This window comes from Cryptomeria japonica, chromosome 7 (genome assembly GCF_030272615.1).
Source record: "Cryptomeria japonica chromosome 7, Sugi_1.0, whole genome shotgun sequence".
In the NCBI taxonomy this organism is placed as follows: Eukaryota; Viridiplantae; Streptophyta; class Pinopsida; order Cupressales; family Cupressaceae; genus Cryptomeria; species Cryptomeria japonica.
Genome location: NC_081411.1, coordinates 756,128,906 through 756,142,297, shown reverse-complemented (window position 1 = coordinate 756,142,297; position 13,392 = coordinate 756,128,906). Strand labels below are relative to the sequence as shown.

Here is a 13,392-nt window from a genome sequence, read left to right as displayed (position 1 = left end):
ATACAGAACTCCGTCTGCTATGATCGTGATTAAATGAGAGACCAACACATGTACATCCTTCTCGTCAATGGCAATCTTTGAATTATCAGACAAGTTACAACGACTTTTATATGGAGCAAACCACGCGTCCCGCAAATATAAGGTGACGTAGACATGACGATTTATCCAACAAACTTTGTTCCTACGTTTGTTTTTCTGCATCTCACAAAATTCGTAGGACGCCTCAAATTCATCGTGGGCCAGGCTAGCATTGATGTGCACAAGGACCAGAAACTTCTAAGGCACAGAAACAAGGGATTCACTTTTTTGGCTTGTGTCCAACAAATCACGTCTATAAATGCAACTCCTTACTTTGCCTTGTTCTTCACAACTCATCGTATTATTATCTGCAACTCTTGTCTCTCAAGTTTCCTCTCTGCTTGGGCAAGGCAAGAAGTGTGCAGATCATATTAACAGATGGCTTCTGAAATGAGAGTGGCATTCGCCATTCTTTTGGCACTTTTCAGCTTTCAAAGCGTTCTGGTGATGGGTACGCATTTTTTTGTTTGTAAACAATTATGACATGAAAATATGAATTCCTTATGTTTTGTTTCTGCTCATAGGAATATATGAATTAGATTGTCTTCGGACTACTTTGAATGGATTCATAATGAAAGGCAATCTACAGTTTCTTTAGATCTAAAAATCTTTAGATCTATACATTTTTTAAAACGGGCCTGCTAGTAGGAAAACTCGTACCCATCTACTGGTTAATAGTGATTTTTGATAATAGCACAATATGTTGGTATCATTGATGAAACTTATAATTGATGAAATTTAGTTGATGCCCAAAAGTCGTTAATGGTGATTCTATTCACCATTTCAGGTGAAGGAGGTGTGGAATGTGAGAAGCTTCCAGTGGACATGTGTGCTTTCTCTGTCTCGTCGGTAGGAGTTCGCTGTGTGCTCGAGAAGAAATACTCCTTCGTCACCTCCACACACGAATCATCAATAGAATACCAGTGCCAGGCAATACATTCTCTTACAACCCTCCAATCCTTTTCTCTTCTTTCGTTTTCAACGACTGCATGGATAGTTTTATTGAATAATGAATGAGTGGTACCTGTACAATTATATTCCAGTCATCGGGCATAATGGCGGAGAAGATGATGGAATGGATTGAGAGTGAGGTGTGCCTACAGACCTGTGGGTTGCAGAGAATGATTGTGGGCATGTCTACTGACGATCTTTCTGAGTATTCTGATTTCACCTCTAAACTGTGCTCAGAGAATTGTCAAAACAGCTGCCCCAACATTGTGAATCTGTACCTCAATCTGGCTGCAGGAGAAGGTAAGTGCCCCATCATTCTTTATTCATTCCTTCTGAATATATTTATATTATTGAGACGGATGGTAATAAGAATAAGGATTGCAGGTATATATTTACCTCACCTGTGCGAGGCTCACAAAACACGAAGCAGGAGAATGATGTTCGAGAGTGTGGCACCTGGGCCAACCCTTAATACGTTCTCCCTTGCTGCAGCTGCCCCTGCACCATACTAGATCATATATACACTTCATTGGCAAAACTATTGTTATTGTTATTGAACAACGCTATGATTTCCATTGATCGTAGAACAAGTAATTTATGGATTTGAAATTTCTCATATCGTAGGTTTAAAATTTCAGGCATTGTAGTTATGAAGGGATTTATGATACTGAATACATCCTACCTAAAGTTTTTAATAGAAAATAAATTTCGTTACGATTGTTACAAATGGTTTTGGCTTTTAACTGGTTTGTCTTATATTTTATCTTGCATAATATTAACTGTACGTACAAATAAAACCTATGACAATACTTAAGCAAGGATTTTATTTTTTTTAAATTTAATAGTATTATGATTTCCAACTCTCTTAACGAACGGCTTGAAGGAAATCATACGGCATAGGTTAATATGACAAATATCACATTTGTTGTCCCAAATAATGGTATTCTAACCCCTTAATTTATTAATGTTTGTGAAAAATCAAAATTGATTTATAAGGTGTGGAATATAATGTTAAGAGAATAAGAAACACTTTATAAAGAAAATACATAACACATAAAGTAAAAATAAAATAAAGTAAATAAAGAAAAGAAAGAAAGGCTGCAAGACACTAGAAATGCTAGTATCAGAACAAAGGCTCCAAGTCAACTAATTAATAAGGAGGTGGAGGTCCATTGTCCAATAACTAGCAAGTTGTGGTATGCTAGGGGTCTATAGGAAAGCCACAAATTCTACTATATAACAAGTTTTGTTATGTTGGGTGATTCATGTATACGAAATGGATTCTACTAGCCAACAAGTTGTGTTATTTTGAGTGATTCATGGAAAGCATATATTCTACTAGCCAACAAGTTATGTTGTGTTGTGTGATTTGTGTATTGTAACAAAAGAATCACAATAGAAAGCCTTGTTATACTAGGAGATCAATTCCTCAAGGAGAATAAACAACAAAAAAAAATGCTAACAAGTTTAGTTATGTTAGATGACCAATGCCTCAATAAGTCTTAACAATGATTCCATCTAGATATTGACCTTTGTTTCAAAAATGACACAGATTGCTTCAATAAGGTCTTCCTTTGGGTTCAGAAGGAAATAAAAAGCATAAAAGCCAAATAGGTCCAGGAGGCCAGCAAAATTGAAGCTTTAGAACCTATCACTGGTAAATTCAGTTCCCTCCCTGACTGCTTAAGTGAGCTTACCAAAGCTATCAACAATGCAGAGGAAATAATAAACGCCCAATACAATAGCTTTCAAACCTTGGAAGACAGAGTTGGGGCTACTGAAAAGAGGATGGAAGGGGTTGAGAGGACTCTCAAAAAGATTGGGGAGTGGAGTCAAAAGATTTTAAAGGCCACCTCTGACAGCATTAAGGTCCTTATCAGCAAGCTTGAAAGTGTCCAAGGTGAAAAGGCTTTTGGGGACACCATTGAGGTGAAGGAAGACACCCCTGAAGATAAGGAGATGGGTCTTGGAAAAAGAACTTGCACAAACACTAGAAAGAAGCAAAACCAAAGCAGGGATATTGAGGAGATGAAGCAGATTGCTGAGAATATGGAGCAACTGGAGCTGGAAGCTGCCGAGTTGCTAAAAAACTTTACCTAGACTTGGCTTTTCTTTTCTGTTGTCTTGTCTTTTGTTCCTATGTGTTGTGTCTTTATGTTGCTAGAATTTTGTTATCCAGCTAACTATCTTTTCTATGTCTACTGTCTCTATCTTTTTTGGTGTTCTCTAATGGCTATCTTTTGATCTAATGTTGTAAAGGGTTTTAGGGGCCCTTCAAAACATGTTTTCCCCTTATCAAAAACAATGATGATCAAACTAGCAAGCCTTGCTATACTAGATTGGCATTGCCTAAAGGAACATAAACATGTTCAAAAAAGGATCAAGCTAGCAAGTAATGCTATGTTATTTGATTGGAATCATATGGATGCCACTGGCTAGTGAGTTGTGTAATAATGGATTATCGAAACATAGGTCATATACTAGAAACATTGCTAAAGATGGATTGATAACCATGCGTTGAGGTGTTATGCAACACAACACCACCACTTCGGGGATACATCAATGACCACAACAAGAAACAAAGAGACCTCTATGCCCCCTTAATAAGTCATCATACTTCTATGTTGATATCTTGAGAATAAGAGAAACGTCCATATTAAAGATAAACACCTTCAACATCAAGGTGATATTTTTTTTAAAATGCATTTATCCAAGCTACAAAGAAAAATATTATAATGGATACAAACCTTCCATCAAGGAAGAGATCATTGTAAAGGAGATATCTTGCAACGAGGGTAAACAGATCCTTATAAAAAAGTGCATAACTGCCCAAAAGGCAGAGAGAGAGGAAAGGATTCTTGTCAAAGTATATCTATGTTCACAAGGAAAGGAGATCTTTACACAAGGATAAAATTTTAAGACTAAGGAGGGGGGAGATCTTTATCAACATTACTAACCTTCCCAAGAGATGGGAGAAAGTATTATTGATGAAATATGTGCACTTTCAACTCCACAGGGAGATATGTCATTACAAAAGGAATACTCTTTCACGAAAGGAAGGGGTCTTAATCAAGGACAAACACCTCAAAGAAAGGAAGAAGTCCTCATGAAAGACCTACAATTCTATGCAAGGAAGAAAAACCTTATAAAAGATACATATCCAACAAAGAAGAAAGGCATCCTTATTAAGGAATATATGTTTTTAAATTACTCTTGCCCCTAGGATATAGGAAGGTGTAGCTATATTATATCCTATTATGTTGCTACCCAAGTATGATTACCCATGAAATTGTACCACCATGAATGACACTAAGCCCCTAAAAGGGAAGCTACTAAATATCACACGATGACGAGAAACATAGTAAACTAAAGTTTTATCCAATCAAATGAGAAACCAAAAAAAGAAAAAGGTCAATGTCACATGTTATATGAATGGTACCATTATGAACAATTTTTCTAACTTCCGGCTTAAAGGCCCTACAATGAATAGTGATATGACCATACATGGGATGATAAGTAAACAAGAAAGTTTTTATATAATTGTTATCTTGTTAAGATTCAAAATCTTTTTAAGGTTAAACAATGATCAAATGGTATTTTAAGAGACTTAACAAGATTTGGTCTTCTATAGATAAAGAAAAATGATTAGGCACAAAGCTTATCGCACTTGAAGGAAAGTGTTGTTGTATGTTTGGAGCTAGTGAAGTAAGGAGTGGAGGGAAAGGAAAAGTAGGGAATTCTATGCCTTCTCTGTGATAATGAGGTGTGAGATCTATAGGGGCCTTAATCACTTGTTCCATACATCCAATACCATGTCCCTTGCATGCTTATTTTTAAATTATGTTAAAAGCAACATTGTAATGTGTATTCAAGTCTAAAGGGGAAGGAATTACATTATAAACTTCATTAAAATTAGTTGTATATAAAGACTTTTGAAGCACTAAAAGGATTAGAAAATGAATAAGGATTGATTTTTTTGGTGGGATTCAAATCTTTATTAACATCATTCATGTCTAATTGAGAGGTAGTTCTAGTAAATGAGTCATCTTTCTTTAAGTTGTAGGTTATGGGTATAAAAATTGTTGTTAAGAGGAAATATATTCATAATTCATATTTCATCTCTACTCAATATAATATTAGATGCAATTTCATTAAGGAAGTGAATAATATCATTTTTCATTGAAATCTATTAATAGGTAAGGTAGTCTCTTGGAGAGAAGTAGGAAACTTCACCCAATAATGTGTTAAGATTTAAATTATCAATGTTTAAAGCATATTCTTCTTGCACCAAAGTATGCCCATGAGCGAGGTGAAATTGTGAAGAACAATCATCTTGTTTCCTTGACTCTTCATCTTTAAAAGAGAGATTTTTGACAAGTGTTAATGATATGCTCTTAAATTTTCATCAAAATATCGTCAGAGGTAGGGGAAACCTTCGAAGTTAGACAAGCATGGTTTATCAAAATTTTATCTAGATAGAAGGGAGAGTATTAAAATTAATAGAAGGTAAAGTAGAATTAAGGGAAAGATTAACCATATCAACCTCTTGTTTCACAATATCCTCATGGGTAGGAGTAATTTTAGGAGAGAGTAACAATGACATAAGAATATATAAAAAACCATCACATCTATGAAATGTATTCATTATAGAACAAATAATTTGACCAAATAATTAACCACTCAATGAGATATTCAATGAAACAAACTTTGTTTTACAACTATAACATATGCCACATATGTAACAGAGATTTATAATTTTTTTGAGTGTACCATGTCAACCTATTGCGGATGCACTTTTCCACCTTTGGTGGGTGATCCACCTTTAGTGGTGTTATCATTCTATTACTTTACCACTTTAGGTTGGATGATAGATTTTCTCTTTAATTGTCATATCATAAGATTATGGCACTTGTCATAATATTATGCACTCCTATGTTCTTACCTTGGCTATTTAACCAAGGGATTTCTTATGTAATAATTGTTTATGGTGAAAATGGATAACAATAATAACGATATTGAAAGGCTAAATGAATTCAACCACAAAACCCTAGCCTAACAACAACAAAGATCCACCATAACATATGAAGATTACCTAAGACAATGCAAATCAAATGAAATCACAAAGATTATACCATCACATGTCCAATAGGGTTTGGATTTCCATTCTTCCTATCTTCATTGATCTTGTTTGATGTATTTGCTCTCAAATTTTATGTGCACAAGAATTCAACAAAGAACGGAATGTGGTTGCAAGTAGGATCGCATATGCCAAGTAGTCAATTGATCAAGTAGTTAGGGTTTGATAATGGAGGAAGCATCTCCTTATATAGAAGACACTATATGAAATGGAGGGTAAGATTGAGAGGTGTAAAAAGAGGTCGGCTATGATTAGAGGGTAGGTAAAAGAAATAAGAAAATAATGAAAGGGGTAGGCAGTGTATGAATTAAGAGATGAATGACATGTGTCATGGATAGAAAAGGTTAATGAATTAATTAAATAAATAAAGATTTATTTAATTAATAGAAGGAGTGAGATCAATTAAATAAATAAGATATTTATTTAATATAGGAAAAGGATAATTTAAATAAATAAATGTATTTATTTAAATGAGAAATAAGGCTAGAAGAGGATAAATGAATTAATTAAATAAATAAAGATTTATTTAATTAATAGAAGAATTAAGATTAGATAATTAAATAAATAAAATATTTATTTAATTAGACTGGACAATTTTGGGTGTCTACATTTTGCCCCTCTTTAAGACAATGCGGCTTGTCACGTTGTTTCAAAAAAGATAAGATGAACTGATACAGAGTTGCCCCAAGATGGGAATGATATGACCCCTCGAGAGATTGGATGAAAATGTGTGAAAAGACCACAGACAATCTCTCAATAAGAAAGAAAGGCTAGAATGGACTGACCAGATAAAGTGACAAAGTCACGGGATAACAAAGACTGACATAGGAGACTAGGGATAGGGTAGTCTATAAGATAGAGCACGAGGGGAAAACATCCTCATTGTCATCCACACATCCAAGAGATCAGAGTGCAGAGTGAGATAGAGCAGTAGCAGTTAGCAGCGATGGCAATGGGTCACAGATTCAATCGCGTTCGCCGATTTCAGAGGCCAGCAGAGGCAGGAGAGCCAGTAAGCACCACAAAACCTCCTTATACTTTGATGCATTTATTGTTGTCATTAATGCATGTTAGGTAGTGCAATAAATGTGCGTTTATGTCAGGAAAGCGCATTTGTGTCCAAAAATGTGAATTTGTGTCTTCTAGGTCAAATCGACAGTTCTGTGATGAACATACGCTGTCAATTGGATAAGCTGCTAAGAGGATACACTCAAGCAGGTCCTCTAGGGAAGACTAGGATAACAAATAGGGCTAGGATCAACAATTCTGTGATAGAACATACGTTGCCAATTAGGAAACTACTCAAGAGGATTCACTCAAGCATAGGCCCTAGGATAAGATAGATCAAGGCACTTTGTGATGAACAATGAGTACCAAGATATAGTACTTTGTAATGAATAGGGAGTACTAAAATATGAGTAGCACTTTGTGATGAATAGTGAGTGCAAATGTGAGCAACACTCTATGATGAACAGGGAGTGCTAAACGTGTAGTACTTTGTGATGAATAGGGAGTACCACTAGGATAGAAGAAACACTTTGTGATGAACAGTGAGTGTCACTAGGACTGAGATGATTGATTTGTGTGACTGCAGGAGTATTTGCCTATGTTGGAGTCACAAGAGAGATTCCCATCGACTCAAAGGTTGCGACCTGAGTTGACAGCCGAGGACCGAGCTGTGATTGAGGCTATGGGATTGAGACATATTCTGTATGTGCCTGAGTTTCGGGTGAACATGGAACTGCTGACTGCACTGGCGGAGAGGTGGCACTCCGAGACTTGCACCTTTCATTTACCGATGGGGGAGATGACAGTCACCCTCGAGGATGTATATAGGATTTTGAGGATACCGATCGATGGGGAGCTGATTCCCTACGATCAAGATGGGGACAGGGAGGCTCTGAGATGAGTGTTCTAGGATCCGGGACTGGAGATGAGGGTGGGACACATGGCATGGGATACCATGACATGGACAGGATTAACACTACCAACAGTGTTGGCATGAGTTATCAGTGGGTTCCTCTGTCCGGATAGGGTGACATGAGGGGTGGCTGCAAAGGACATAGGGGCCAGGAGAGATGATCTTGGGGCGGGTCCTTCTAGGGCTCAGACTTCGTCGAGGCTAGCTGGCTCTGAGGGAGGGAGTTCATCATAGCCGTAGAGGGCTCCCTATGTATCAATATTGTACCATTTTTGTATGATGATGTAGACACCCGCGGGTGATTGTAGCCATATGATTTTGACATCATTGTATCATGACACTTTATATATATATATGAGATGATTCATCTTTGCGGCAGCTATATGCATGCGTACCTATGTGATGAGATGTTTCATGATGTATGTTTCTATGTGATGGTTATGATATGGATGCAAATATGTATATGATGAAATACAATATTTTTTTCTTTTATGTTTTTATATGTTATGCTAATGCAAATGTGAATGTATGAAACACTGATGGATATGACAATGCAAACAACTATTTACATGATGAGAATATAAAATGTTCTAACATGTGTTGTGTGTAGGGTGTGATGCAATTGTGATATCTATATGTATGTATGGAATGCTAACATGTGATAATGTAGGTGAAACTACATGAAATGCAAATGTTTTTGGTGTGTCATTATACTCAGTCATGTGATAGCAGGCTACGCGGACTCGAGAAGGATGATGGAAGTCAATCAAGAAAGGGGGATGAAAGATAGAAGATATGAAAGTGAAAGAGCTTCTTGTGCGTTATCATCATTAAGATTTATTATGGCAAGTAGGTTATGACAATCGAGGCATATGTTCAACCCAGAAAGTCATTGTACCTGTTTGTATGGAGATAAGATAGTCACAAACAAGGAATGCCCCAGTTCACACTAGACTCACAGTGTCCTCATATCCTTGGACAAGTCATAGCATTACTAAGAGACAATCCATAGACAACAAATACAAATAGGTGACGATACCCCATCCTCGCCTTTCTAGTCAAAGACATCCTAGAGATAGAATCTCTAGTCAGAGACATCCTGGAAAAGCTAAAAGATATGTCACCAAAAGATAAAATCAAAAGAAAACCAAGACTCGACACCAACATCCACTGTAGTCCTCAAATTTAGTGTCTCTTGTCACTTATATAAGTCTTATTTGATTGTGGTCAAATGTTTACTTTCACAGAAAGGATAGATAGCACTGAACCATTATGTTGTCTGAGTCTGTTGACAGATTTGACTTGTTGATGCCCATTGTTGCTGCTGTGTCTCATCCATGAAACTGATACTTTATTGCAGAGAAGACGAAACTTTATTGCAGATTGGCGATGCAGATGCTGCTTTATTGCGAATTGGGCACGATAAACTAAAGAAAGTTGTAAGAAACTATACAAATCGAAACATGTGATGTTCTCAGTTACACACCCATTACTAGATGTAGGATTTGCCTTAGCCACAGATAGGAGCTGATTTATTATGGATGGAAAGGGAGGTGAAAAGGGAGGTTTATTATGAATGGCTAACCAATCTTGGGTAGATCAATAACAAGCCATGATGGGAATGGGCAAGTTTATTATGGATGAATTGGTCATGAGTGTGTGCAAAGTGAAGTGATGAAAGAGAATCCTGAAGGAGGGAGGAGCAATGTCTCTACACATGGTGCTGGTGACCCAGTTTTCACCATGGTACTTGCCCAGGGCACCACCAAAGTGGTTTTCACTATTGGATGAAATTATTTCTCTTTACTTTTTTTGATTTTTCAATGTTTTTTGTGTCACAAGGCACCTATTTGCCAGGTTTTCACCAAGTAACGATTTTTTCTATTTTATAATTTTTTTTTGTATTTTTGAACTTTTTTGATTTTTTTGTATTTTTGAAATTTTTAATTTTTTTGTATTTTTGAATTAGGATATTCTAAAGAACTATGTGTAAAACTTGCAAAGGTGCATGTTTTTGATAGGATCCTCCAAAGGTTCACCTTCTGTAGTTGAGAGCTGATATGCCCCAGATCCATATGCTGCTGTGATGATATAAGGACCAAGCCAGTTTGGTTCGAACTTGCCCTTCTTCTCTCTGTCTTGCTGATTTTTAGGATTTTCTCTGAGAACCAAATCACCTACCTCAAATGTGCGAGGCTTGACCTTGTTATTGTAGCTACATTGTTCCTTGACTGAATGATGTGTAGCTTGAGGGACTATCTTCCTTGATAAAGGAACTAAGATAGAACTACTAGTGTGTGGACTACACAGGCCCATATGCATGTCACCTAAAGAAGTTTGGGTATCCTTGACAACAAAGTCCTTTGAGAAAGCTCCATTAAAGGTACATGATGTATCACCAAAAGGGAAATGATGTGTGTAACAAGTGGATGAGTGATGAAGGCTTATGATTGTGAAAAGAAGTGAAAGTAAGATAGCATGATGGAGACTTAGGATCAACAAGTATGTGTTTTGATTTGAAATTGTAGAACTTTTGCCCCCAGTTATTTTGATATTAGGGGAGATCATCTCTTGTTCTTTTTTCTTCATATGATTTTTATCTTTGACTTTGATTTTTGTAAAGTCTAATAGCTTTTGATTTTGATCTGGACTGGAGGACTTTTCTTTATTTTTGACTTTTAGATTTTTCTTTTCAAAGATTGTTTTTTGATCCCCAATGAGTAAGGGCTTTTGTGATTCTTGTTGATCCAAGTCTGGGAGAGGAGTGAAAATAGAATGAGTGGGTGAAATGGTAAGGCTATGTGAGTTCTCAAGAAGGTTGGCGATACACTCAATAGATTCTTCGTTGGAACCACTCTTAGGACTATTGATATCAGGAGTTGCTTGCACCACTAGAGGAGATTTGCATTCAGACTTAGTAGACACAATACTACGTGGTTCATACCCAATTCCTTGCAAATTGTTTATGGATTGTTCATGTTGACTGAATACCTTAGGAGATAGTGGGAGTTGATCAACATGAAAGATATACTCACAACATCCCATGTCTTTAATCTTGAATTCTTCTTTCAGCTCTGATTGTTTGGATGTAGAAGCTTTCAATGATTCTGGATCCACATATGCTAATGATGGAATAGCCTCTCGATTGGCTAGAATTGTTATTTCTGATCTAGGTCGCTGATTGTTGCAATATATGAATGGATTTGGGTTAGCTTTGATGGTCACTTCAACTCCATTGTGTGGAAACTTGATACATTGATGATACGTAGATGGGACTGCACTCATTTCATGAATCCAAGGACATCCTAGTAAGATATTGTATGTAGGATCCAAGTCTAGGACTTGACAAACCACATCCTTGGTAACTAGCCCAACTCTAAGAGGTAAAGTGATTGTGCCCTTGAATGAGTGCTCTTCATCATCATATGCTTTGATGGTAATTTTGTTTGTAGAACTCACAGCTTTGTTGGAATATCCCAATCGTTTAATAGTGCTCAATGTACAAATGTTCAAACCTGCTCCTCCATCTATCAAGACTCGTTTGATTCTATGTTTGTGTATGAAGGCTTCAATCTGTAAAGGTGCATTATGTGGTTGGCTTATGGAGGTTTCATCAGCTTCTGTGAATGTAAGGGAGTGTGGAATGGAAAGGTATCCCACCATGGCTTGAAACTGGTCCATGTTTAGATCAGTAGGAGCGGCAGTGTCTCTCAAGATTTTGTCAAGAATGGCTTTATGTGCAAGGGAAATGTGTAAGAGCTCAAGGATGGAGATGAGTGCGGGTGTCTTCCCTAACTGTTCTACAAGGTCATACTCAGGCTTAGTTGATGAGGAAGCAGTGTTCTTGGTTGGAGCACCTTGCAAAGTGATTTTACCTCGACGGGTTGTAACATGACATTCAGAGGTAGGTTCGGAAGAAGATCCAATGCCTTTTAAGACAATCTTGGGTCTCTGGGTAGAATTCTCAGGGGTTTTGTCCTTGATGATAATAGTAGAGACATAGTTGTCCATCGAAATGTGATTGATAGTTGAATCATAGTTATAAGATGCTCTGGTATAACTGGTTTGGTCATCTGTGGCTTTATCTTTTCCCTTGTCATGCTTTGGGAATGGTTCCTTAAACATTTCATGTTCTTGATTGGATGAGTGTCCTTCAATCTCAATGTCACCTCTATCAATGAGATCTTGTATGATGTTCTTCAGTCAATGACAATTTCCTGTCTTATGACCCTTGCTCTTATGAAATTCACAATATTCATCATCATTCCATCAATTTGGTTTAACCTTTGGTTCATATGGAGGAAAATATGGAATCGTAATTACTTTGTTTGCCACTAGCTTCTTGAAAACTGACTCAAGTGGTTCTCCCAATGGCGTATACTTCCTTTGTGATTTAGAAGTTGTTTGAGTATTCACCTGATTTGATCCAGAAAAAACGAATTTGGGTCACACTGTATTGGCATCAACAACACCATCATTGACTGTGTTCTTGTTTTTATTCCAAAATCTTGGCTTGTCTTTTCCTTTAAAGTCATCTTTGTTTTCCTTGAATATCTTAATGACTCCTTGTTCAATTAGAACCTTTTCTATCGCTAAGCCTTTTTCAATGACGTCCTTAAAGGTGGACAAACAAGATTTTCTTAAATCATAACCAATGTCTTTGTTAACATTCTGGGTGAACATCTCTACCATTTGTTTTTTGGAATTTCACAAGAGCATCTACTGGCTAGATTCCTCCATGTTTGTAAAAATGATGCAAGAGACTCTCCCTCTTTTTGCTTGGTGTTGCACAAAGTAGTGACTGATATGTTTGTCTCTATGTTGTAGGAGAAATGTTGAATAAATACCTTTGCTAGATCACCCCATGACTTAATACCAGGTGGGAGTTGGGAGAACCATTCCATAGCTTGATCACCTAGGCTTTGTGGGAATAAACTCATGAAATATGTCTCTTATGCTGCTACCTCAATGCAAGCTATGAAAAATTGTCTTATGTGTGCCTTAGGATCCCCTTTTCCTCTATACTTATCAAATTTAGGCATCACAAAGTGTGTAGGAAAAGGAGGCATTGGAATGCTCTTTTCAAATGGATAAGGACATATATCTCTCATTGTGTATGTTGGTTTTGGTGTATTTAAGTCCTCCATTTTCTTTTGTAAGTCCATGATTTGTTGCTCCAAATTGCTCTTAGGTGGAGATCGACTTCTTGGACCATACCCTATGCTTGAGGCACTAATTGGAGGAGGAGCATGTTGCATATATGGATGATATTGATCATACACATGTTCATATGGAGGAGGTCTAT

At 36.9% G+C, this 13,392-nt stretch overlaps 1 protein-coding gene across 1 annotated transcript; it reads left to right on the top strand.

Annotated features, from left to right (window-relative positions):
• Positions 1–360: 360 nt before the first annotated feature.
• On the top strand, positions 361–1,756 carry LOC131074577 (uncharacterized). Its single transcript, XM_058011212.2, has 4 exons — positions 361–529; positions 866–1,008; positions 1,122–1,329; positions 1,414–1,756. Exons 1-4 carry the CDS (start codon positions 457–459, stop codon positions 1,539–1,541), a joined length of 552 nt encoding a protein of 183 aa, XP_057867195.1. The 5' UTR covers positions 361–456; the 3' UTR covers positions 1,542–1,756.
• Positions 1,757–13,392: the final 11,636 nt, after the last annotated feature.

Bases quoted from the DNA above. Each gene is read 5' to 3' on its own strand.
- LOC131074577 (XM_058011212.2), top strand. From the start codon at position 457: ATGGCTTCTGAAATGAGAGTGGCATTCGCCATTCTTTTGGCACTTTTC. The intron at 530-865 runs GTACGCATTTTT...TCACCATTTCAG, and splicing joins TCAAAGCGTTCTGGTGATGG to GTGAAGGAGGTGTGGAATGT. The intron at 1,009-1,121 runs GCAATACATTCT...ATTATATTCCAG, and splicing joins CAATAGAATACCAGTGCCAG to TCATCGGGCATAATGGCGGA.